Genomic DNA, 24,053 nt, shown 5'->3' on the forward strand with positions numbered 1-24,053 from the left:
CAATAACATATTTAAAATAATCCATTTACCTTGAGGATCTGTTTGGACAAGTTGCACATTTGGATCAAAGTTATTATTAATTAAAACCATCACCCCTTTTGAATTTCTTTGCCCATGGGAGAAATATATTTCGCCCCCCCCAGTTCTTTTTCCACAAAACTTCATCTAAAACTGTCGAATGGGTTTCCTGTAAACAGTAGATATTATAATCCTTCTCTTTTAGCCAGGTAAATACTGATCGTCTTTTCTTATTATCTGCTAAGCCATTACAATTGTAACTGGCTATACTTATTTCACCACTTACCATAATGAGACACACCTTTCAATTATTTTTATCAAAATATATGTTTGTAAACGTCCTATTAAAAAGTAACATAATGATTGAGTGTCTATATAGTTGTACCATGACATTTGCATCTCCACTAAGCAAACCTCCAATTGGTCCCCACTATTCCACCCGCCAAAAGCCCCCATCTCGAGTTGGGTTGTCATCCCAATGCCCGGCAGACCACCCCCGACCCCCCGCATCGCACAGCCCCGGACCGACTGGGATCCATCCTTCGAAAAGTGCACACAGCGCCATCCACCGAACCGAAGCAGATCCATTGCCAAATGCATTTCCATCGCCCTCACCTCTATTTTTATTACATATTGCTGTGAATCATCCTCTATAGTCCCTAACATCTTTTACTTCTTCCTTCGCAACAGTTGTGGGATACACACATACACCCACACACATTCAGCCCTTACCCCCACACAACCATAAGCTCACCCTCTCAACAATTGCACCATCCCAGAGCCCAACTCAAGATGGGTCATGATTTACAAATGTACTTGCAGTTGCAGCTGCATGAGAAGGCCTGCAAGACCGTGCAAAAAATGAGCATAAATGTAGAGATTTATTTACCATTGTCACATCCTAAATGATGGAGGTCAAATGTACACCTTCTTCCTGAAACACCCACAATACGGTCATCCATTTTGACCATGTTCCCAAGCATCTCCATGCAGTCCGACTTGATTTCGTGCCACCAGGGCCACAATAATATACCCCCTCTCTGAATGTCCGAGTGTGACCCCCTCCCCATGGGTTACTGCAGCTAGTGTTGCCAGCACTGCCACTGCCTGGGTGGGGGCACCCCACCGGAATCCCCACCGGCTAGGTACAAGGTCGTCAAGGTTCTCATTAGCAGCTTTGAGAATTTCCTTGTATAGTATGTTCTCCCTTTAGGGGGCTTTGGCTTTGCAGGACCAACCCTGCCAAGCAGGCTCAGAATCTTGAGGGGGCAGTGCTGCTCTTGGTCCCTGACCTCATTTTGGCTGCATACAGACCGCTTACAGCATGCACATAAAACAGTTAGGGACTTCTCCTTAGTATCTGGGCCATTCATGTGGGTGTCTAGGGTATAGGGCCATGGACCGTACCATTAAAATAGGATAATAAATAATTAGATATAATTTATTTTAAAAATGTAGTTCCCCATGATAGGACAATAAATAAATAAGACGTATAATTCATTATAAAAGTATATCCATCATCTGAACAACATTGAAAGCCCTCTCATACCCGGCCCACAGCAATACACTGGCTCTGGGATATGCAACTATTTCATTACTCACTCACTCAACTTTCCAAACATAACAAATAAAAATAAACACACACCACACCATCCACACATACTGTGCCTTCTGTTTACTTAGTTTTTATCTTCACTATGTAGAAATAGTGCTTGTGTTCAATTAGTTATATGTGAAGATTTATAGAAAAGCTATATTTTGTATTGTATTGTTACAATCAATAACCGGGCTTGAATTGTGTTTATTTTCCTCATCTATGAGAACTTTGTAATTTTTAAAATAACCATGGAGTAATCTTTGTGTCTCTGAACAACTGGTTATCAATATATAGTTTATCAACGACGAGAGCTACTCGTTTCGCTTTTAATCTATTTTCTTTGAAAATTGGATACAGAACTTTGCGCCGTTCTGCAATTTCTTTCGGAAACTGATCATTCATGCCAATTTTGGTCCCAGCAAGTCTTTTACCCAGGCTTTTAACCATTATTTTATCTTTAAATGAAGCAAATTTGGCAACGATTGGGCGTTCGTACCTCTGCCCTCTCTGTCCGAGGCGGTGTACACGTTCAAGTTGGATCTTATCGATAACTTCGCGTGGAATCTGAAGCGCTGCAAAAAGGAACTCTCTAACTACAGATTCAGGAACCTCTCCTTCTTTCTCTTGGATACCTGTAAGTACCAAATTCTCTCTCATGGATCTAGTTTGTATGTCTAGTAAGCATTCCTTCAGAACGGTGTTCTCCTTTTTAATTTCATTCATTTCGGTTTCAATCTTATTGACTGTCCCTTTTAGCGCGTGTGTTTCCTTCTCCAATGCCGCAGCTTTTTCATCACTCATCTCTAGGCTTGCCTTCAACTCTTTTATATCTTTACTAACTAATTCAAGTATACCCAGTTTGTCATTTATTGATTTTAACAGATCGGTTTCGACCTTTACCATTGCCGGTGGTGAGAATATTAGATCATCAGTGTCGGTTGAGGAGTCACGTTTTCGTTTTTGAATCGGTTCCCCTGTCTTACTCTCCGTCATGTTTGGGTGTTGCTTGTTTTCGTAATATTTGTCGATAAATGGCTCTAGTCTTAGGATTTGTTTTGTGTTATTATCCAGATTGAAGGTTATCACCCACCAGATTATTTAGTGCTAATATTTTAGTCTAATTTAGCAGATATTTCGAATATTATGTTTTATCTTGAGGTGCTCTACATAACTTCGTTCAGTCCGCCATTACCTTTACGTTACCTTTACGTCCGCTGTGTACACAGGGCCTTGGTTAATAGTTAGATGTGTGATGTGTACACAGGGCCTTGGTTAATAATCAGATGTGTGATGTGTACACAGGGCCTTGGTTAATAATCAGATGTGTACACAGGGCCTTGGTTAATAATCAGATGTGTGATGTGTACACAGGGCCTTGGTTAATAGTCAGATGTGTACACAGGGCCTTGGTTAATAATCAGATGTGTACACAGGGCCTTGGTTAATAATCAGATGTGTACACAGGGCCTTGGTTAATAATCAGATGTGTACACAGGGCCTTGGTTAATAATCAGATGTGTACACAGGGCCTTGGTTAATAATCAGATGTGTGATGTGTACACAGGGCCTTGTTCTGAGTCAGAGGCCTGGAACACACATAACCATCTGGAAGCCTCCAGAGCACTGACCCCCCTCAGCCTTGGCTCTGACCGAATGCACAATATTGGTCTCCTAACGTTAGTGTGTGTGTGTGTGTGTGTGTGTGTGTGTGTGTGTGTGTGTGTGTGTGTGTGTGTGTGTGTGTGTGTGTGTGTGTGTGTGTGTGTGTGTGTGTGTGTGTGTGTGTGTGTGTGTGTGTGTGTGTGTGTGTGTGTACCCCACCCTACAGCAGAGTCTCTTTAACAGATGATGTGATGTAGAGCTGTAGTACAGAAACACTATGCTGGTTTAGTGGCTTGAGCTTCTGTTGTTCTGCTGATAACTGGAGACCTGTGTCCCAGAAAGCATCTGTCTGTGGTGGTCATGACTGCCATTTCACTGTTACACCTGTTGTTTACTCTCTCTCTGCATGTCCTAGGGACTGTGGTGACCATGACTACCATCCTCTGTCCTAGGGACTGTGGTGACCATGACTACCATCCTCTGTCCTAGGGACTGTGGTGACCATGACTACCATCCTCTGTCCTAGGGACTGTGGTGACCATGACTAACATCCTCTGTCCTAGGGACTGTGGTGACCATGACTACCATCCTCTGTCCTAGGGACTGTGGTGACCATGACTACCATCCTCTGTCCTAGGGACTGTGGTGGTCATGACTGCCATCCTCTGTCCTAGGGACTGTGGTGATCATGACTACCATCCTCTGTCCTAGGGACTGTGGTGACCATGACTACCATCCTCTGTCCTAGGGACTGTGGTGACCATGACTACCATCCTCTGTCCTAGGGACTGTGGTGACCATGACTACCATCCTCTGTCCTAGGGACTGTGGTGGTCATGACTGCCATCCTCTGTCCTAGGGACTGTGGTGACCATGACTACCATCCTCTGTCCTAGGGACTGTGGTGGTCATGACTACCATCCTCTGTCCTAGGGACTGTGGTGACCATGACTACCATCCTCTGTCCTAGGGACTGTGGTGACCATGACTACCATCCTCTGTCCTAGGGACTGTGGTGACCATGACTACCATCCTCTGTCCTAGGGACTGTGGTGACCATGACTACCATCCTCTGTCCTAGGGACTGTGGTGACCATGACTACCATCCTCTGTCCTAGGGACTGTGGTGACCATGACTACCATCCTCTGTCCTAGGGACTGTGAGGTTAAGGTGAGGAGGATCCTGCCTGTCTCTCTGTGGGGTTAAGGTGAGGAGGACCCTGCCTGTCTCTCTGTGAGGTTAAGGTGAGGAGGATCCTGCCTGTCTCTCTGTGAGGTTAAGGTGAGGAGGATCCTGCCTCTCTCTGTGAGGTTAAGGTGAGGAGGATCCTGCCTGTCTCTCTGTGAGGTTAAGGTGAGGAGGATCCTGCCTGTCTCTCTGTGAGGTTAAGGTGAGGAGGATCCTGCCTGTCTCTCTGTGAGGTTAAGGTGAGGAGGATCCTGCCTGTCTCTCTGTGAGGTTAAGGTGAGGAGGACCCTGCCTGTCTCTCTGTGAGGTTAAGGTGAGGAGGACCCTGCCTGTCTCTCTGTGAGGTTAAGGTGAGGAGGATCCTGCCTGTCTCTCTGTGAGGTTAAGGTGAGGAGGATCCTGCCTGTCTCTCTGTGAGGTTTAAGGTGAGGAGGATCCTGCCTGTCTCTCTGTGAGGTTAAGGTGAGGAGGATCCTGCCTGTCTCTCTGTGAGGTTAAGGTGAGGAGGATCCTGCCTGTCTCTCTTTGAGGTTAAGGTGAGGAGGATCCTGCCTGTCTCTCTGTGAGGTTAAGGTGAGGAGGACCCTGTCTGTCTCTCTGTGAGGTTAAGGTGAGGAGGACCCTGCCTGTCTCTCTGTGAGGTTAAGGTGAGGAGGATCCTGCCTGTCTCTCTGTGAGGTTAAGGTGAGGAGGATCCTGCCTGTCTCTCTGTGAGGTTAAGGTGAGGAGGATCCTGCCTGTCTCTCTGTGAGGTTAAGGTGAGGAGGACCCTGCCTGTCTCTCTGTGAGGTTAAGGTGAGGAGGATCCTGCCTGTCTCTCTGTGAGGTTAAGGTGAGGAGGATCCTGCCTGTCTCTCTGTGAGGTTAAGGTGAGGAGGACCCTGCCTGTCTCTCTGTGAGGTTAAGGTGAGGAGGATCCTGCCTGTCTCTCTGTGAGGTTAAGTTTACAATTGGCTCATTCATCCCCCTCCTCTCCCCTGTAACTATTCCCCAGGTCGTTGCTGCAAATGAGAACGTGTTCTCAGTCAACTTACCTGGTAAAATAATGGATAAATTAAAAAAAGGTGAGGAGGATCCTGCCTGTCTCTCTGTGAGGTTAAGGTGAGGAGGATCCTGTCTGTCTCTCTGTGAGGTTAAGGTGAGGAGGATCCTGCCTGTCTCTCTGTGAGGTTAAGGTGAGGAGGATCCTGTCTGTCTCTCTGTGAGGTTAAGGTGAGGAGGATCCTGCCTGTCTCTCTGTGAGGTTAAGGTGAGGAGGATCCTGCCTGTCTCTCTGTGAGGTTAAGGTGAGGAGGACCCTGCCTGTCTCTCTGTGAGGTTAAGGTGAGGAGGATCCTGCCTCTCTCTGTGAGGTTAAGGTGAGGAGGACCCTGCCTGTCTCTCTGTGAGGTTAAGGTGAGGAGGATCCTGCCTGTCTCTCTGTGAGGTTAAGGTGAGGAGGACCCTGCCTGTCTCTCTGTGAGGTTAAGGTGAGGAGGACCCTGCCTGTCTCTCTGTGAGGTTAAGGTGAGGAGGATCCTGCCTGTCTCTCTGTGAGGTTAAGGTGAGGAGGATCCTGCCTGTCTCTCTGTGAGGTTAAGGTGAGAGGATCCTGTCTGTCTCTCTGTGAGGTTAAGGTGAGGAGGATCCTGCCTGTCTCTCTGTGAGGTTAAGGTGAGGAGGATCCTGCCTCTCTCTGTGAGGTTAAGGTGAGGAGGATCCTGCCTGTCTCTCTGTGAGGTTAAGGTGAGGAGGATCCTGCCTGTCTCTCTGTGAGGTTAAGGTGAGGAGGATCCTGCCTGTCTCTCTGTGAGGTTAAGGTGAGGAGGATCCTGCCTGTCTCTCTGTGAGGTTAAGGTGAGGAGGATCCTGTCTGTCTCTCTGTGAGGTTAAGGTGAGGAGGATCCTGCCTGTCTCTCTGTGAGGTTAAGGTGAGGAGGATCCTGTCTGTCTCTCTGTGAGGTTAAGGTGAGGAGGATCCTGCCTGTCTCTCTGTGAGGTTAAGGTGAGGAGGATCCTGCCTGTCTCTCTGTGAGGTTAAGGTGAGGAGGACCCTGCCTGTCTCTCTGTGAGGTTAAGGTGAGGAGGATCCTGCCTCTCTCTGTGAGGTTAAGGTGAGGAGGACCCTGCCTGTCTCTCTGTGAGGTTAAGGTGAGGAGGATCCTGCCTGTCTCTCTGTGAGGTTAAGGTGAGGAGGACCCTGCCTGTCTCTCTGTGAGGTTAAGGTGAGGAGGACCCTGCCTGTCTCTCTGTGAGGTTAAGGTGAGGAGGATCCTGCCTGTCTCTCTGTGAGGTTAAGGTGAGGAGGATCCTGCCTGTCTCTCTGTGAGGTTAAGGTGAGAGGATCCTGTCTGTCTCTCTGTGAGGTTAAGGTGAGGAGGATCCTGCCTGTCTCTCTGTGAGGTTAAGGTGAGGAGGATCCTGCCTCTCTCTGTGAGGTTAAGGTGAGGAGGATCCTGCCTGTCTCTCTGTGAGGTTAAGGTGAGGAGGATCCTGCCTGTCTCTCTGTGAGGTTAAGGTGAGGAGGATCCTGCCTGTCTCTCTGTGAGGTTAAGGTGAGGAGGATCCTGCCTGTCTCTCTGTGAGGTTAAGGTGAGGAGGATCCTGCCTGTCTCTCTGTGAGGTTAAGGTGAGGAGGATCCTGCCTGTCTCTCTGTGAGGTTAAGGTGAGGAGGATCCTGCCTGTCTCTCTGTGAGGTTAAGGTGAGGAGGATCCTGCCTGTCTCTCTGTGAGGTTAAGGTGAGGAGGATCCTGCCTGTCTCTCTGTGAGGTTAAGGTGAGGAGGATCCTGCCTGTCTCTCTGTGAGGTTAAGGTGAGGAGGATCCTGCCTGTCTCTCTGTGAGGTTAAGGTGAGGAGGATCCTGCCTGTCTCTCTGTGAGGTTAAGGTGAGGAGGACCCTGTCTGTCTCTCTGTGAGGTTAAGGTGAGGAGGATCCTGCCTGTCTCTCTGTGAGGTTAAGGTGAGGAGGATCCTGCCTGTCTCTCTGTGAGGTTAAGGTGAGGAGGACCCTGCCTGTCTTTCTGTGAGGTTAAGGTGAGGAGGATCCTGCCTCTCTCTGTGAGGTTAAGGTGAGGAGGACCCTGCCTGTCTCTCTGTGAGGTTAAGGTGAGGAGGATCCTGCCTGTCTCTCTGTGAGGTTAAGGTGAGGAGGACCCTGCCTGTCTCTCTGTGAGGTTAAGGTGAGGAGGACCCTGCCTGTCTCTCTGTGAGGTTAAGGTGAGGAGGATCCTGCCTGTCTCTCTGTGAGGTTAAGGTGAGGAGGATCCTGCCTGTCTCTCTGTGAGGTTAAGGTGAGAGGATCCTGTCTGTCTCTCTGTGAGGTTAAGGTGAGGAGGATCCTGCCTCTCTCTGTGAGGTTAAGGTGAGGAGGATCCTGCCTGTCTCTCTGTGAGGTTAAGGTGAGGAGGATCCTGCCTGTCTCTCTGTGAGGTTAAGGTGAGGAGGATCCTGCCTGTCTCTCTGTGAGGTTAAGGTGAGGAGGATCCTGCCTGTCTCTCTGTGAGGTTAAGGTGAGGAGGATCCTGCCTGTCTCTCTGTGAGGTTAAGGTGAGGAGGATCCTGCCTGTCTCTCTGTGAGGTTAAGGTGAGGAGGATCCTGCCTGTCTCTCTGTGAGGTTAAGGTGAGGAGGATCCTGCCTGTCTCTCTGTGAGGTTAAGGTGAGGAGGATCCTGCCTGTCTCTCTGTGAGGTTAAGGTGAGGAGGATCCTGCCTGTCTCTCTGTGAGGTTAAGGTGAGGAGGATCCTGCCTGTCTCTCTGTGAGGTTAAGGTGAGGAGGATCCTGCCTGTCTCTCTGTGAGGTTAAGGTGAGGAGGATCCTGCCTGTCTCTCTGTGAGGTTAAGGTGAGGAGGATCCTGCCTGTCTCTCTGTGAGGTTAAGGTGAGGAGGATCCTGCCTGTCTCTCTGTGAGGTTAAGGTGAGGAGGATCCTGCCTGTCTCTCTGTGAGGTTAAGGTGAGGAGGATCCTGCCTGTCTCTCTGTGAGGTTAAGGTGAGGAGGACCTCACTGTAATTACATCAGCAGAATGCCTATCAGCTGATTCCCCAGGGAGAAACAGTGTGGGTGTTTATGAGCAGGTTGTTCAACTTAGGCGTGTTGTTATAGTTACCCTGTTTTTCCATCACGTGTTCCAAAGTTCTGGTATTAATTACGAGATATGATGCATCATTATGGTTTCATATATAGACCAACTAAAAAATGATATCTCTAACTCTTTCTCATTGTTTCTCTCTTTCTCTTCCTGTTTCTCTCTCCTTGTCTCTCTCCCTCCCTGTTTCTCTCTCCTTGCCTCTCTCTCTCCCTGTTTCTCTCTCTACCCCCCTGTTTCTCTATCTCTGCCTGTTTCTCTCTCTCTCTCTCTGTTTCTCTCTCTCTCTCTACCCCGCTGTTTCTCTCTCTCTCCCTCTTTCTCTCTCTCCCTGTTTCTCTCCTTGTCTCTCTCTCACTCCGTTTCTCTCTCCCTGTGTCTCTCACTCTGTTTCTCTCACCCTGTCTCTCCCTCTCTACTCTCTCCTTGTATCTCTCTTTCTTCCTGTTTCTCTCTGCTCTCCCTGTTTCTCTCTCTCCCTGTTTCTGTCTCTCTCCCTGTATCTCTCTCCCTGTTTCTCTCTCTCTCCCTGTATCTCTCTCCCTGTTTCTCTCTCTCTCCCTGTTTCTCTCTCTCCCTGTTTCTCTCTCTCTCTCCCTGTTTCTCTCTCTACCCCCCTGTTTCTCTCTCTCTCCCTGTATCTCTCTCCCTGTTTCTCTCTCTCTCCCTGTATCTCTCTCCCTGTTTCTCTCTCTCCCTGTATCTCTCTCCCTGTTTCTCTCTCTCTCCCTGTATCTCTCTCCCTGTTTCTCTCTCCCTGTTTCTCTCTCTGCCTCCCTGTTTCTCTCTCTGCCTCCCTGTTTCTCTCTCTCAGATGCTGTGAGACCTGGTTCTGTCCCAGACCAGACCAGAACCAGAGTTAACCAGATCCACATTCCCCACAGGACCCCCCCTGACTTGCCCCCCCAGACCCCCAGGCAACCCTACAACCCCAGACAGCCAGCCAGTCCACGCCAGCCTACCAACCCTCTACAGCCCAACACCCACCGCCAACCTAACCAACCAACTCTGTACCTGGTGCCACATAAGCCTAACCAGCCAGGCCAGCCCACTGTCATCCTCGTACCCCATCCTAACCAACCTAACCAACCATCCAACCCTAACCAACCCTTCTTAACGATGGTACCTCGCCAGCCCTCCAGCCCCCACCAGCCCAGCCCCCCGTCTAACCCTTCCGGTCAGCCGCATCGGGTCCTGGAGGTGGGAGAGGCTGGTCCACCAGGCTACATGAGGAGGGTAACAGTCAGGAGAGGATCAGATGACTCATCCTCAACACCTGTTAAAGGATTCGCTGGAGCACCAGGTCAGTAGCGGTGGGGATGTGGACGGAGTTACCACCAAAATGTTGCCCAAGTGTTTAAATGGTTTGAGAGATTATAACCCAGTGAATGTTTTAAATACTATGAGAGATTATAACCCAGTGAATGTTTTAAATGGTATGAGAGATTATAACCCAGTGAATGTTTTAAATGGTATGAGAGATTATAACCCAGTGAATGTTTTAAATGCTATGAGAGATTATAACCCAGTAAATGTTTTAAATGGTATGAGAGATTATAACCCAGTGAATGTTTTAAATGGTATGAGAGATTATAACCCAGTGAATGTTTAAAATGCTATGAGAGATTATAACCCAGTGAATGTTTTAAATGGTATGAGAGATTATAACCCAGTGAATGTTTTAAATGGTATGAGAGATTATAACCCAGTGAATGTTTTAAATGCTATGAGAGATTATAACCCAGTGAATGTTTTAAATGCTCTGAGAGATTATAACCCAGTGAATGTTTTAAATGGTATGAGAGATTATAACCCAGTGAATGTTTTAAATGCTATGAGAGATTATAACCCAGTGAATGTTTTAAATGCTATGAGAGATTATAACCCAGTGAATGTTTTAAATGCTATGAGAGAATATAACCCAGTGAATGTTTTAAATGGTATGAGAGATTATAACCCAGTGAATGTTTTAAATGGTATGAGAGATTATAACCCAGTGAATGTTTTAAATACTATGAGAGATTATAACCCAGTGAATGTTTTAAATGGTATGAGAGATTATAACCCAGTGAATGTTTTAAATGCTATGAGAGATTATAACCCAGTGAATGTTTTAAATGGTATGAGAGATTATAACCCAGTGAATGTTTTAAATACTATGAGAGATTATAACCCAGTGAATGTTTTAAATACTATGAGAGATTATAACCCAGTGAATGTTTTAAATGGAATGAGAGATTATAACCCAGTGAATGTTTAAAATGCTATGAGAGATTATAACCCAGTGAATGTTTTAAATGGTATGAGAGATTATAACCCAGTGAATGTTTTAAATGGTATGAGAGATTATATATCCAGGGAATGTTTTAAATGCTATGAGAGATTATAACCCAGTGAATGTTTTAAATGCTATGAGAGATTATAACCCAGTGAATGTTTTAAATGGTATGAGAGATTATAACCCAGTGAATGTTTAAAATGCTATGAGAGATTATAACCCAGTGAATGTTTAAAATGCTATGAGAGATTATAACCCAGTGAATGTTTTAAATACTATGAGAGATTATAACCAAGTGAATGTTTTAAATGGTATGAGAGATTATAACCCAGTGAATGTTTAAAATGCTATGAGAGATTATAACCCAGTGAATGTTTTAAATGCTATGAGAGATTATAACCCAGTGAATGTTTTAAATGGTATGAGAGATTATAACCCAGTGAATGTTTTAAATGGTATGAGAGATTATAACCCAGTGAATGTTTTAAATGGTATGAGAGATTATAACCCAGTGAATGTTTTAAATACTATGAGAGATTATAACCCAGTGAATGTTTTAAATGGTATGAGAGATTATAACCCAGTGAATGTTTTAAATGGTATGAGAGATTATAACCCAGTGAATGTTTTAAATGGTATGAGAGATTATAACCCAGTGAATGTTTTAAATACTATGAGAGATTATAACCCAGTAAATGTTTTATATGGTATGAGAGATTATAACCCAGTGAATGTTTTAAATGGTATGAGAGATTATAACCCAGTGAATGTTTTAAATGCTATGAGAGATTATAACCCAGTGAATGTTTTAAATGCTATGAGAGATTATAACCCAGTGAATGTTTTAAATGGTATGAGAGATTATAACCCAGTGAATGTTTTAAATGCTATGAGAGATTATAACCCAGTGAATGTTTTAAATGCTCTGAGAGATTATAACCCAGTGAATGTTTTAAATGGTATGAGAGATTATAACCCAGTGAATGTTTTAAATGGTATGAGAGATTATAACCCAGTGAATGTTTTAAATGGTATGAGAGATTATAACCCAGTGAATGTTTTAAATGGTATGAGAGATTATAACCCAGTGAATGTTTTAAATACTATGAGAGATTATAACCCAGTAAATGTTTTATATGGTATGAGAGATTATAACCCAGTGAACGTTTTAAATGGTATGAGAGATTATAACCCAGTGAATGTTTTAAATGCTATGAGAGATTATAACCCAGTGAATGTTTTAAATGGTATGAGAGATTATAACCCAGTGAATGTTTTAAATGGTATGAGAGATTATAACCCAGTGAATGTTTAAAATGCTATGAGAGATTATAACCCAGTGAATGTTTAAAATGCTATGAGAGATTATAACCCAGTGAATGTTTTAAATACTATGAGAGATTATAACCAAGTGAATGTTTTAAATGGTATGAGAGATTATAACCCAGTGAATGTTTAAAATGCTATGAGAGATTATAACCAAGTGAATGTTTTAAATGGTATGAGAGATTATAACCCAGTGAATGTTTTAAATGGTATGAGAGATTATAACCCAGTGAATGTTTAAAATGCTATGAGAGATTATAACCCAGTGAATGTTTTAAATACTATGAGAGATTATAACCAAGTGAATGTTTTAAATGGTATGAGAGATTATAACCCAGTGAATGTTTTAAATACTATGAGAGATTATAACCAAGTGAATGTTTTAAATGGTATGAGAGATTATAACCCAGTGAATGTTTTAAATGGTATGAGAGATTATAACCCAGTGAATGTTTTAAATGGTTTGAGAGATTATAACCCAGTGAATGTTTTAAATGGTATGAGAGATTATAACCCAGTGAATGTTTTAAATGCTATGAGAGATTATAACCCAGTGAATGTTTTAAATGGTTTGAGAGATTATAACCCAGTGAATATTTTAAATGGTATGAGAGATTATAACCCAGTGAATGTTTTAAATGGTTTGAGAGATTATAACCCAGTGAATGTTTTAAATGGTTTGAGAGATTATAACCCAGTGAATGTTTTAAATGGTTTGAGAGATTATAACCCAGTGAATGTTTTAAATGGTTTGAGAGATTATAACCCAGTGAATATTTTCTAACCCACCAGGATACAACCCTCCCGTGAAGCCAGTCTACTTCAACAAACATGAGACGATCCCAGTAGCTGCCAAGGTCCCCTGGAACCCAGCGTCACAGACCCCACTAGTCACACCAGGTAACACAACTACACCTACACCCATACTAGAACAACAATGTAGACTATCAGTGAAATGCTTCCTGAAGGACCCTTCCCAACAATGCAGAGAGAGAGTAAACAACAGGTGTAACAGTGAAATGCTTCCTGACAATGCAGAGAGAGAGTAAACAACAGGTGTAACAGTGAAATGCTTCCTGACAATGCAGAGAGAGAGTAAACAACAGGTGTAACAGTGAAATGCTTCCTGACAATGCAGAGAGAGTGTAAACAACAGGTGTAACAGTGAAATGCTTCCTGACAATGCAGAGAGAGAGAGTAAACAACAGGTGTAACAGTGAAATGCTTCCTGACAAAGCAGAGAGAGAGTAAACAACAGGTGTAACAGTGAAATGCTTCCTGACGGACCCTTCCCAACAATGCAGAGAGAGAGTAAACAACAGGTGTAACAGTGAAATGCTTCCTGACAAAGCAGAGAGAGAGTAAACAACAGGTGTAACAGTGAAATGCTTCCTGACAATGCAGAGAGAGTGTAAACAACAGGTGTAACAGTGAAATGCTTCCTGACAATGCAGAGAGAGAGTAAACAACAGGTGTAACAGTGAAATGCTTCCTGACGGACCCTTCCCAACAATGCAGAGAGAGAGTAAACAACAGGTGTAACAGTGAAATGCTTCCTGACAATGCAGAGAGAGTGTAAACAACAGGTGTAACAGTGAAATGCTTCCTGACAATGCAGAGAGAGAGTAAACAACAGGTGTAACAGTGAAATGCTTCCTGACAATGCAGAGAGAGAGTAAACAACAGGTGTAACAGTGAAATGCTTCCTGACAATGCAGAGAGAGAGTAAACAACAGGTGTAACAGTGAAATGCTTCCTGACAAAGCAGAGAGAGAGTAAACAACAGGTGTAACAGTGAAATGCTTCCTGACAAAGCAGAGAGAGAGTAAACAACAGGTGTAACAGTGAAATGCTTCCTGACAATGCAGAGAGAGAGTAAACAACAGGTGTAACAGTGAAATGCTTCCTGACAAAGCAGAGAGAGAGTAAACAACAGGTGTAACAGTGAAATGCTTCCTGAGAGAGAAAAACATTAGAAATAGTAGATTAATGGAACATTCATAACATAAGTAGCTGAATAATAACACAAGGAATAAATACACAATGTGTAATGATAACTATATACACAGGGTACCAGTAATGAGTCGGTGTGTAGGGGTACGAGTTCATTGAGGTACAGTGCCTTCAGAAAATATTCACAGCCCCGTATTTTTGGCCAAAAATGTAATAATTTTTTTTGTCACTGGCCACAACACCTCATAGAATCAAAGTGGAATGATGTTTTTTGAAATGTTTACAAATGAATAAGAACTGAAAAGCTGAAATGTCTTCAGTCAGTAAGTATTCAAGCCTAAATAAGTTCAGGAGTAAAACTTTGCTTAACAAGTCACATAAATTGCATGGACTGTATGTACCGTTCATTCAGAATGTATTCAGACCCTTTTTTACATGTTGTTACGTTACAGCCTTAATCTAAAATGGATTAAATTATCTACACACACTACCCCATAATGACTCACTACCCCATAATGACTCACTACCCCATAATGACACACTACCCCATAATGACACACTACCCCATAATGACTCACTACCCCATAATGACACACTACCCCATAATGACACACTACCCCATAATGACTCACTACCCCATAATGACACACTACCCCATAATGACTCACTACCCCATAATGACTCACTACCCCATAATGACACACTACCCCATAATGACACACTACCCCATAATGACTCACTACCCCATAATGACACACTACCCCATAATGACTCACTACCCCATAATGACTCACTACCCCATAATGACTCACTACCCCATAATGACACACTACCCCATAATGACTCACTACTCCATAATGACACACTACCCCATAATGACACACTACCCCATAATGACACACTACCCCATAATGACTCAATACCCCATAATGACTCAATACCCCATAATGACTCAATACCCCATAATGACTCACTACTCCATAATGACACACTACCCCATAATGACACACTACCCCATAATGACTCAATACCCCATAATGACACACTACCCCATAATGACTCAATACCCCATAATGACACACTACCCCATAATGACTCAATACCCCATAATGACTCACTACTCCATAATGACACACTACCCCATAATGACTCAATACCCCATAATGACTCAATACCCCATAATGACTCAATACCCCATAATGACTCAATACCCCATAATGACACACTACCCCATAATGACACACTACCCCATAATGACTCAATACCCCATAATGACACACTACCCCATAATGACACACTACCCCATAATGACTCACTACCCCATAATGACACACTACCCCATAATGACTCACTACCCCATAATGACTCAATACCCCATAATGACACACTACCCCATAATGACACACTACCCCATAATGACACACTACCCCATAATGACTCAATACCCCATAATGACTCAAAACCCCATAATGACACACTACCCCATAATGACTCAATACCCCATAATGACACACTACCCCATAATGACTCAATACCCCATAATGACACACTACCCCATAATGACACACTACCCCATAATGACACACTACCCCATAATGACTCAATACCCCATAATGACTCAAAACCCCATAATGACACACTACCCCATAATGACTCAATACCCCATAATGACACACTACCCCATAATGACTCAATACCCCATAATGACACACTACCCCATAATGACACACTACCCCATAATGACACACTACCCCATAATGACTCAATACCCCATAATGACACACTACCCCATAATGACACACTACCCCATAATGACTCAATACCCCATAATGACTCAATACCCCATAATGACACACTACCCCATAATGACACACTACCCCATAATGACACACTACCCCATAATGACACACTACCCCATAATGACACACTACCCCATAATGACTCAATACCCCATAATGACTCACTACCCCATAATGACACACTACCCCATAATGACACACTACCCCATAATGACTCAATACCCCATAATGACTCACTACCCCATAATGACTCACTACCCCATAATGACTCACTACCCCATAATGACTCACTACCCCATAATGACTCACTACCCCATAATGACACACTACCCCATAATGACTCACTACCCCATAATGACTCAATACCCCATAATGACACACTACCCCATAATGACACACTACCCCATAATGACACACTACCCCATAATGACACACTACCCCATAATGACACACTACCCCATAATGACACACTACCCCATAATGACACACTACCCCATAATGACACACTACCCCATAATGACTCAATACCCCATAATGACTCAAAACCCCATAATGACACACTACCCCATAATGACACAATACCCCATAATGACACAATACCCCATAATGACTCAATACCCCATAATGACACAATACCCCATAATGACTCAATACCCCATAATGACTCAATACCCCATAATGACTCAATACCCCATAATGACTCAATACCCCATAATGACACACTACCCCATAATGACACACTACCCCATAATGACACACTACCCCATAATGACTCAATACCCCATAATGACTCAATACCCCATAATGACTCACTACCCCATAATGACTCACTACCCCATAATGACACACTACCCCATAATGACACACTACCCCATAATGACACACTACCCCATAATGACACACTACCCCATAGTGACACACTACCCCATAATGACACATTACCCCATAATGACTCAATACCCCATAATGACACACTACCCCATAATGACTCAAAACCCCATAATGACACACTACCCCATAATGACTCAATACCCCATAATGACTCAATACCCCATAATGACTCAATACCCCATAATGACTCAATACCCCATAATGACACAATACCCCATAATGATTCAATACCCCATAATGACACAATACCCCACAATGACTCAATACCCCACAATGACACACTACCCCATAATGACACAATACCCCATAATGACACAATACCCCACAATGACACAATACCCCATAATGACACACTACCCCATAATGACTCAATACCCCACAATGACACAATACCCCACAATGACACACTACCCCATAATGACTCAATACCCCATAATGACTCAATACCCCACAATGACACACTACCCCATAATGACTCAATACCCCATAATGACTCAATACCCCATAATGACACAATACCCCACAATGAAACAATACCCCACAATGACACAATACCCCATAATGACACAATACCCCACAATGACACAATACCCCACAATGACTCAATACCCAATGATGACACAATACCCCCATAATGACAAAGCGAAAACAGTTTTTTTGAAAAATAAATAAAACAGAAATACCTTATTTACATAATTATTCAGACCCTATGCTATAAGACTCGAATCAAATTTAATTTTATTGTTCACATACACGTGTTTAGCAGAGGTTTTTGCGGGTGTAGTGAAATTCTTGAAATTTAGCTCAGGTGCATCCTGTTTCCATTGATCACCCTTGAGATGTTTCTACAACTTGATTGGAGTTCACCTGTTGTAAATTAAATTGATTGGACATGATTTAGAAAGGCACACACCTGTTTAAATAGTTGACAGTGCATGTCAGAGCAAAAACCAAGTCATGAGGTCGAAGGAATTGTCCGTAGAGCTCCGATTCAGGATTGTGTCAAGGCACAGATCTGGGTGAGGGGTAACAAAAAATATCTGCAGCATTGAAGGTCCCCAAGTGGCCTCATCATTCTTAAATGGAAGAAGTTTGGAACCATCAAGACTGTTCCTAGAGCAGGCCGCCCGGCCAAACTGATCAATCGAGGGAGAAGGGCCTTGGTCAGGGAGGTGACCAAGAACCCAATGGTCAATCTGACAGAGCTCCAGGGTTCCTCTGAGGAGATGGGATAACCTTCCAGAAGGACAACCATCTCTGTAGCACTCCACCAATTAGGCCTTTATGGTAGAGTGGCCAGACGGAAGCCACTCCTCAGTAAAAGGCACATTACAGCCCGCTTGGCGTTTGCCGAAAGTCTGACACCCTAAAGGACTGTCAGACCATGAGAAACAAGATTCTCTGGTCTGATGAAACCAAGATTTAACTATTTGGCCTGAATGTCAAGTGTCAAGTTTAGAGGAAACCTGGCACCATCCCTACAGTGAAGCATCATGTTGTGAGGATGTTTTTCAGCGTCAGGGACTGGGAGACTAGTCTGGATCGAGGGAAAGATGAACAGAGCAAAGTACATAGAGATCTTTGATGAAAACCTGCTCCAGAGCACTCAGGACCTCAGACTGAGTCAAAGGTTCACCTTCCAACAGGACAAAGGGTCTGAATCCTTATGTAAATGTGATATTTCAGTGTTTTATTTTTAATACATTTTCAAACATTTCTAAAAACCTGTTTTTGCTTTGTCATTATGGGGTATTGTGTGTAGCTTGACGAGGGGAAAAAACGATTTAATCCATTTTAGAATAAGGCTGTGATAACAAAGTGTGGAAAAAGTCAAGGGGTCTGAATACTTTCAGAATGCACTGTAGTTCTTCAGATCACGTTGATCATCTTGAACGGAGGTCATCCAGTTTATTCTCCAGTGATTGCATGTTCGCCAATAGAACAGAGGGTAGACGCGATTTATCCACTCTCCGGCGTAGTCTCGTCAAGTATCCCGCATGCCGGCCTCTAGAGCGCCAATTCCTCCTCCTTCGAGTGTCAGGGAGTTGGGCCTGGTCCGCGATGTTCAATATGTCTTTCGCTTACGACTCATTGAAGTAGAAGTCCTCGTCCAAATCGAGGTTAGTGATAGCTGCTCTGATGTACAGAAGCTCTTTTCGGTCACAGGAAACAATGGCGGAAACATTATGATCACCTGAAAAAAGTACTGAAAGGTCAGGAGCCCATAAAATGGCCACCATTCCGTCCGGCGCCATTAGACCCTCTGCGTCAAATTGAAGGGCTGTACACGTTTGTGTATTTTTGCTACACAAGTACGCAGAACAGCAATGTTTCACTAATTGCATTAGGTGTACATTTAACTCCCCATAAGCACTTTGATTTAATAGCATCTGTCTGTCCTCTAACCTGTCTGTCTTTGTGTGGCAGTGTCTTCAGACAGTAGTTTCCTGGCAGACCCCTTCTCCTTCTCTGCTGGCCTGACCGCTCAGTTCTCTGGGGAGTTTGGAATCATCGTCTTCAACAAGGTGCTGGTCAACGATGGAGGACACTACAACTCTCACACAGGTAACACACACACACACGGAGGACACTACAACTCTCACACAGGTAAAACACACACACAGAGACACACAGAGACACACAGAGACACACAGAGACACACACAGAGACACACACAGAGACACACACAGAGACACACACAGAGACACACACAGAGACACACACAGAGACACAGAGACACACAGAGACACAGAGCCACACAGAGACACCCACACACACAGAGCCACACAGAGACACCCACACACACAGAGACACACAGAGACACCCACACACACAGAGACACCCACACACAGAGACACACAGAGACACCCACACACACAGAGCCACACAGAGACACACAGAGACACACAGAGACACACAGAGACACACAGAGACACAGAGACACACAGAGACACCCACACACACAGAGACACACAGAGACACCCACACACAGTATTGTACAGCTAACCTTGTGGGTACACACAATTAAGTCCCATTCAAAATCCTATTTTCCCTAACCCATACTCTTACCCTAAACCTAATTCCTAACCCTAAAACTAACCCTAGTTCCTTATTCTAACCCTAACACTAATTCTAACCTTAACCCCCTAGAAATAGTATTTGAACTTGTGGGGACTAACAAAATGTTCCCAGTTGGTCAAATTTTTGGTTGTTTACTATTCTTGTAGGGACTTCTGGAATAGCTAAACACAGACAGACAGACAGACAGACAGACAGACAGACAGACAGACAGACAGACAGACAGACAGACAGACAGACAGACAGACAGACAGACAGACATTCATTCATTCAGACATTCATTCATTCATTCATTCATTCATTCATTCATTTGTCAGTGTGTGTGTTGGGTGGTGTCAGGTCCCAGGAGTGGTATACAGTCGTGGCCAAAAGAATGACACAAATATGCATTTTCACAAAGTCTGCTGCCTCAGTGTCTTTAGATATTTTTGTCAGATGTTACTATGGAATACTGAAGTATAATTACAAGCATTTCATAAGTGTCAAAGGCTTTTATTGACAATTACATGAAGTTGATGCAAAGAGTCAATATTTGCAGTGTTGACCCTTCTTTTTCAAGACCTCTGCAATCCGCCCTGGCATGCTGTCAATTAACTTCTGGGCCACATCCTGACTGATGGCAGCCCATTCTTGCATAATCAATGCTTGGAGTTTGTCAGAATTTGTAGGTTTTTGTTTGTCCACCCGCCTCTTGAGGATTGACCACAAGTTCTCAATGGGATTAAGGTCTGGGGAGTTTCCTGGCCATGGACCCAAAATATATATCGTCACCAAACTGTTCCTGGATGGTTTGGAGAAGTTGCTCTCGGAGGATGTGTTGGTACCATTCTTTATTCATGGCTGTGTTCTTAAGCAAAATTGTGAGTGAGCCCACTCCCTTGACTGAGAAGCAACCCCACACATGAATGGTCTCAGGATGCTTTACTGTTGGCATGACACAGGACTGATGGTAGCGCTCACCTTGTCTTCTCCGGACAAGCTTTTTTCCGGATGCCCCAAACAATCGGAAAGGGGATTCATCAGAGAAAATGACTTTAACCCAGTCCTCAGCAGTCCAATCCCTGTACCTTTTGCAGAATATCAGTCTGTCCCTGATGTTTTTCCTGGAGAGAAGTGGCTTCTTTGCTGCCCTTCTTGACACCAGGCCATCCTCCAAAAGTCTTCGCATCACTGTGCGTGCAGATACTCACACCTGCCTGCTGCCATTCCTGAGCAAGCTCTGTACTGGTGGTGCCCCGATCCCGCAGCTGAATCAACTTTAGGAAACGGTCCTGGCGCTTACTGGACTTTCTTGGGCGCCCTGAAGCCTTCTTCACAACAATTGAACCGCTCTCCTTGAAGTTCTTGACGATCCGATAAATGGTTGATTTAGGTGCAATCGTTGCCTGTGAAGCCCGTTTTATGCAAAGCAATGATGACAACACGTGTTTCCTTTCAGGTAACCATGGTTGACAGAGGAAGAACAATGATTCCAAGCACCACCCTCCTTTTGAAGCTTCCAGTCTGTTATTCAAACTCAATCAGCATGACAGAGTGATCTCTAGGCTTGTCCTCGTCAACACTCACACCCTTGTTAATGAGAGAATCACTGACATGATGTCAGCTGGTCCTTTTGTGGCAGGGCTGAAATGCAGTGGAAATGTTTTTGGGGGATTCAGTTAATTTTCATGGCAAAGAGGGACTTTGCAATTAATTGCAATTCATCTGATCACTCTTCATAACAGTCTGGAGTATATGCATTTTGCCATCATACAAACTGAGGCAGCAGACTTTGAAAATTAATATTTGTGTCATTCTCAAAACTTTTGGCCACGACTGTAAGTGAGGAAGGGTTCAGTGTTGACCTGGATTTGGGTTATGTTACTAGGGTTACCTAGGGGTGGTTTTCAAAACACACACACAGACACACACAAATATAATATTTTCCCTCCCTCTCTCCAGGTATCTTCACGATACCGATGGAAGGGCGTTACCTGATCTCAGGAGTTCTGATGGCTCGGCAGGGACTGGAGGCTGTTTTGTCTGTCTCCAACCGTAGTGTCCATAGGCTGATGAGCTCCGCGTCTGGAGCAGGGACAGTGGCCCAGGACAGTTGTCCCTGTGGAGGCTCTGTCTCGTTCAGCCTGATCCTGTCTCTGAGGCAAGGGGACCACGTAGCTCTGGTCCGGACCGCAGGACAGCTGGCCACCACAGAGTCCAGAGACATCCTATCAACATTCAGCGCCATTTTCCTCTATGCCCCGCAGCCAATCACCAGATAGTTACCACTGGGCCAACCAATCACACAGCAAGGACTTGGTCATGTACATTCCACAACCAATCAGAAAGCAGGAATACATTTAAACAGACACCAGAAATCCAATCACCTGCAACCCTGCAGTTGTTCAGAATAATGATTTGTATCATAGATATAGATATTCACCATGTAAAAAGTAATTCTATGCTCACCTTTTTACTGAACGATTATGCCAAAGATATCAACAAATATTAAGTGGTCATTCATGTATTTGACAATATAGATGTCTGCTTTTTTTTCTACCTTTTATTTTAAAACATTTTCCTAAATTAACATTTATAAAATGATATATGTACTTTGTTTTCTTTGAAAAAAATGTCAGAGGGAACAGACCACCATATAGTTTATTCAGTATTCCATACCACATCCTGTTAGATTCATCTGTTTTACAGGTTATTCAGTATTCCATACCACATCCTGTTAGATTCATCTGTCTTACAGGTTATTCAGTATTCCATACCACATCCTGTTAGATTCATCTGTTTTACAGGTTATTCAGTATTCCACATCCTGTTAGATTCATCTGTTTTACAGGTTATTCAGTATTCCATACCACATCCTGTTAGATTCATCTGTTTTACAGGTTATTCAGTATTCCACATCCTGTTAGATTCATCTGTTTTACAGGTTATTCAGTATTCCACATCCTGTTAGATTCATCTGTTTTACAGGTTATTCAGTATTCCATACCACATCCTGTTAGATTCATCTGTTTTACAGGTTATTCAGTATTCCATACCACATCCTGTTAGATTCATCTGTTTTACAGGTTATTCAGTATTCCACATCCTGTTAGATTCATCTGTTTTACAGGTTATTCAGTACCACATCCTGTTAGATTCATCTGTTTTACAGGTTATTCAGTATTCCACATCCTGTTAGATTCATCTGTTTTACAGGTTATTCAGTACCACATCCTGTTAGATTCATCTGTTTTACAGGTTATTCAGTATTCCATACCACATCCTGTTTAGTTTCATCTGTCTTACAGGTTATTCAGTATTCCATACCACATCCTGTTAGATTCATCTGTTTTACAGGTTATTCAGTATTCCACATCCTGTTAGATTCATCTGTTTTACAGGTTATTCAGTATTCCATACCACATCCTGTTAGATTCATCTGTTTTACAGGTTATTCAGTATTCCACATCCTGTTAGATTCATCTGTTTTACAGGTTATTCAGTATTCCACATCCTGTTAGATTCATCTGTTTTACAGGTTATTCAGTATTCCATACCACATCCTGTTAGATTCATCTGTTTTACAGGTTATTCAGTATTCCATACCACATCCTGTTAGATTCATCTGTTTTACAGGTTATTCAGTATTCCACATCCTGTTAGATTCATCTGTTTTACAGGTTATTCAGTACCACATCCTGTTAGATTCATCTGTTTTACAGGTTATTCAGTATTCCATACCACATCCTGTTTAGTTTCATCTGTCTTACAGGTTATTCAGTATTCCATACCACATCCTGTTAGATTCATCTGTTTTACAGGTTATTCAGTATTCCATACCACATCCTGTTAGATTCATCTGTTTTACAGGTTATTCAGTATTCCATACCACATCCTGTTAGATTCATCTGTTTTACAGGTTATTCAGTATTCCATACCACATCCTGTTAGATTCATCTGTTTTACAGGTTATTCAGTATTCCATACCAAAAAACTGTTACCATTAGTAAAACAGTAGGGTTGATTCATTCCTTCACGTATGTTGTCAATAAACCCATTTGAAGATTTGTCTGATAGTTGGATGGATGGTTAACAAACGAGTCATTCTGTATGGCTTCACTTTAGAAAGAGATTAGAGAGGCTCCAGTGAATATTTCTAAGTTGAAAATATCCAGGATGACTAACAATTAAGGGATGCTGGATGGGGAGAGCAATGGAAACAAATGACTGCCCTGTCTTGTTCCAGGGAGGAGATGTATCTAGCTTAGATTGTA

General features: G+C 43.4%; 1 protein-coding gene across 1 annotated transcript in view; it reads left to right on the forward strand.

Moving 5' to 3' along the window:
* emilin2a (elastin microfibril interfacer 2a) overlaps positions 1-23,841 on the forward strand; it is a 73,982-nt gene extending 50,141 nt beyond the window's left edge. The window contains exons 7-10 of the mRNA XM_038963328.1: positions 9,290-9,778; positions 12,872-12,979; positions 19,150-19,287; positions 21,742-23,841. Of these exons, the coding sequence (XP_038819256.1) occupies positions 9,290-9,778; positions 12,872-12,979; positions 19,150-19,287; positions 21,742-22,061 (1,055 nt within the window). The 3' untranslated portion in view covers positions 22,062-23,841. The remainder of the gene's footprint in view (positions 1-9,289; positions 9,779-12,871; positions 12,980-19,149; positions 19,288-21,741) is intronic.
* Positions 23,842-24,053: the final 212 nt, after the last annotated feature.

This window comes from Salvelinus namaycush, chromosome 25 (assembly GCF_016432855.1).
Source record: "Salvelinus namaycush isolate Seneca chromosome 25, SaNama_1.0, whole genome shotgun sequence".
NCBI lineage: Eukaryota > Metazoa > Chordata > Actinopteri > Salmoniformes > Salmonidae > Salvelinus > Salvelinus namaycush.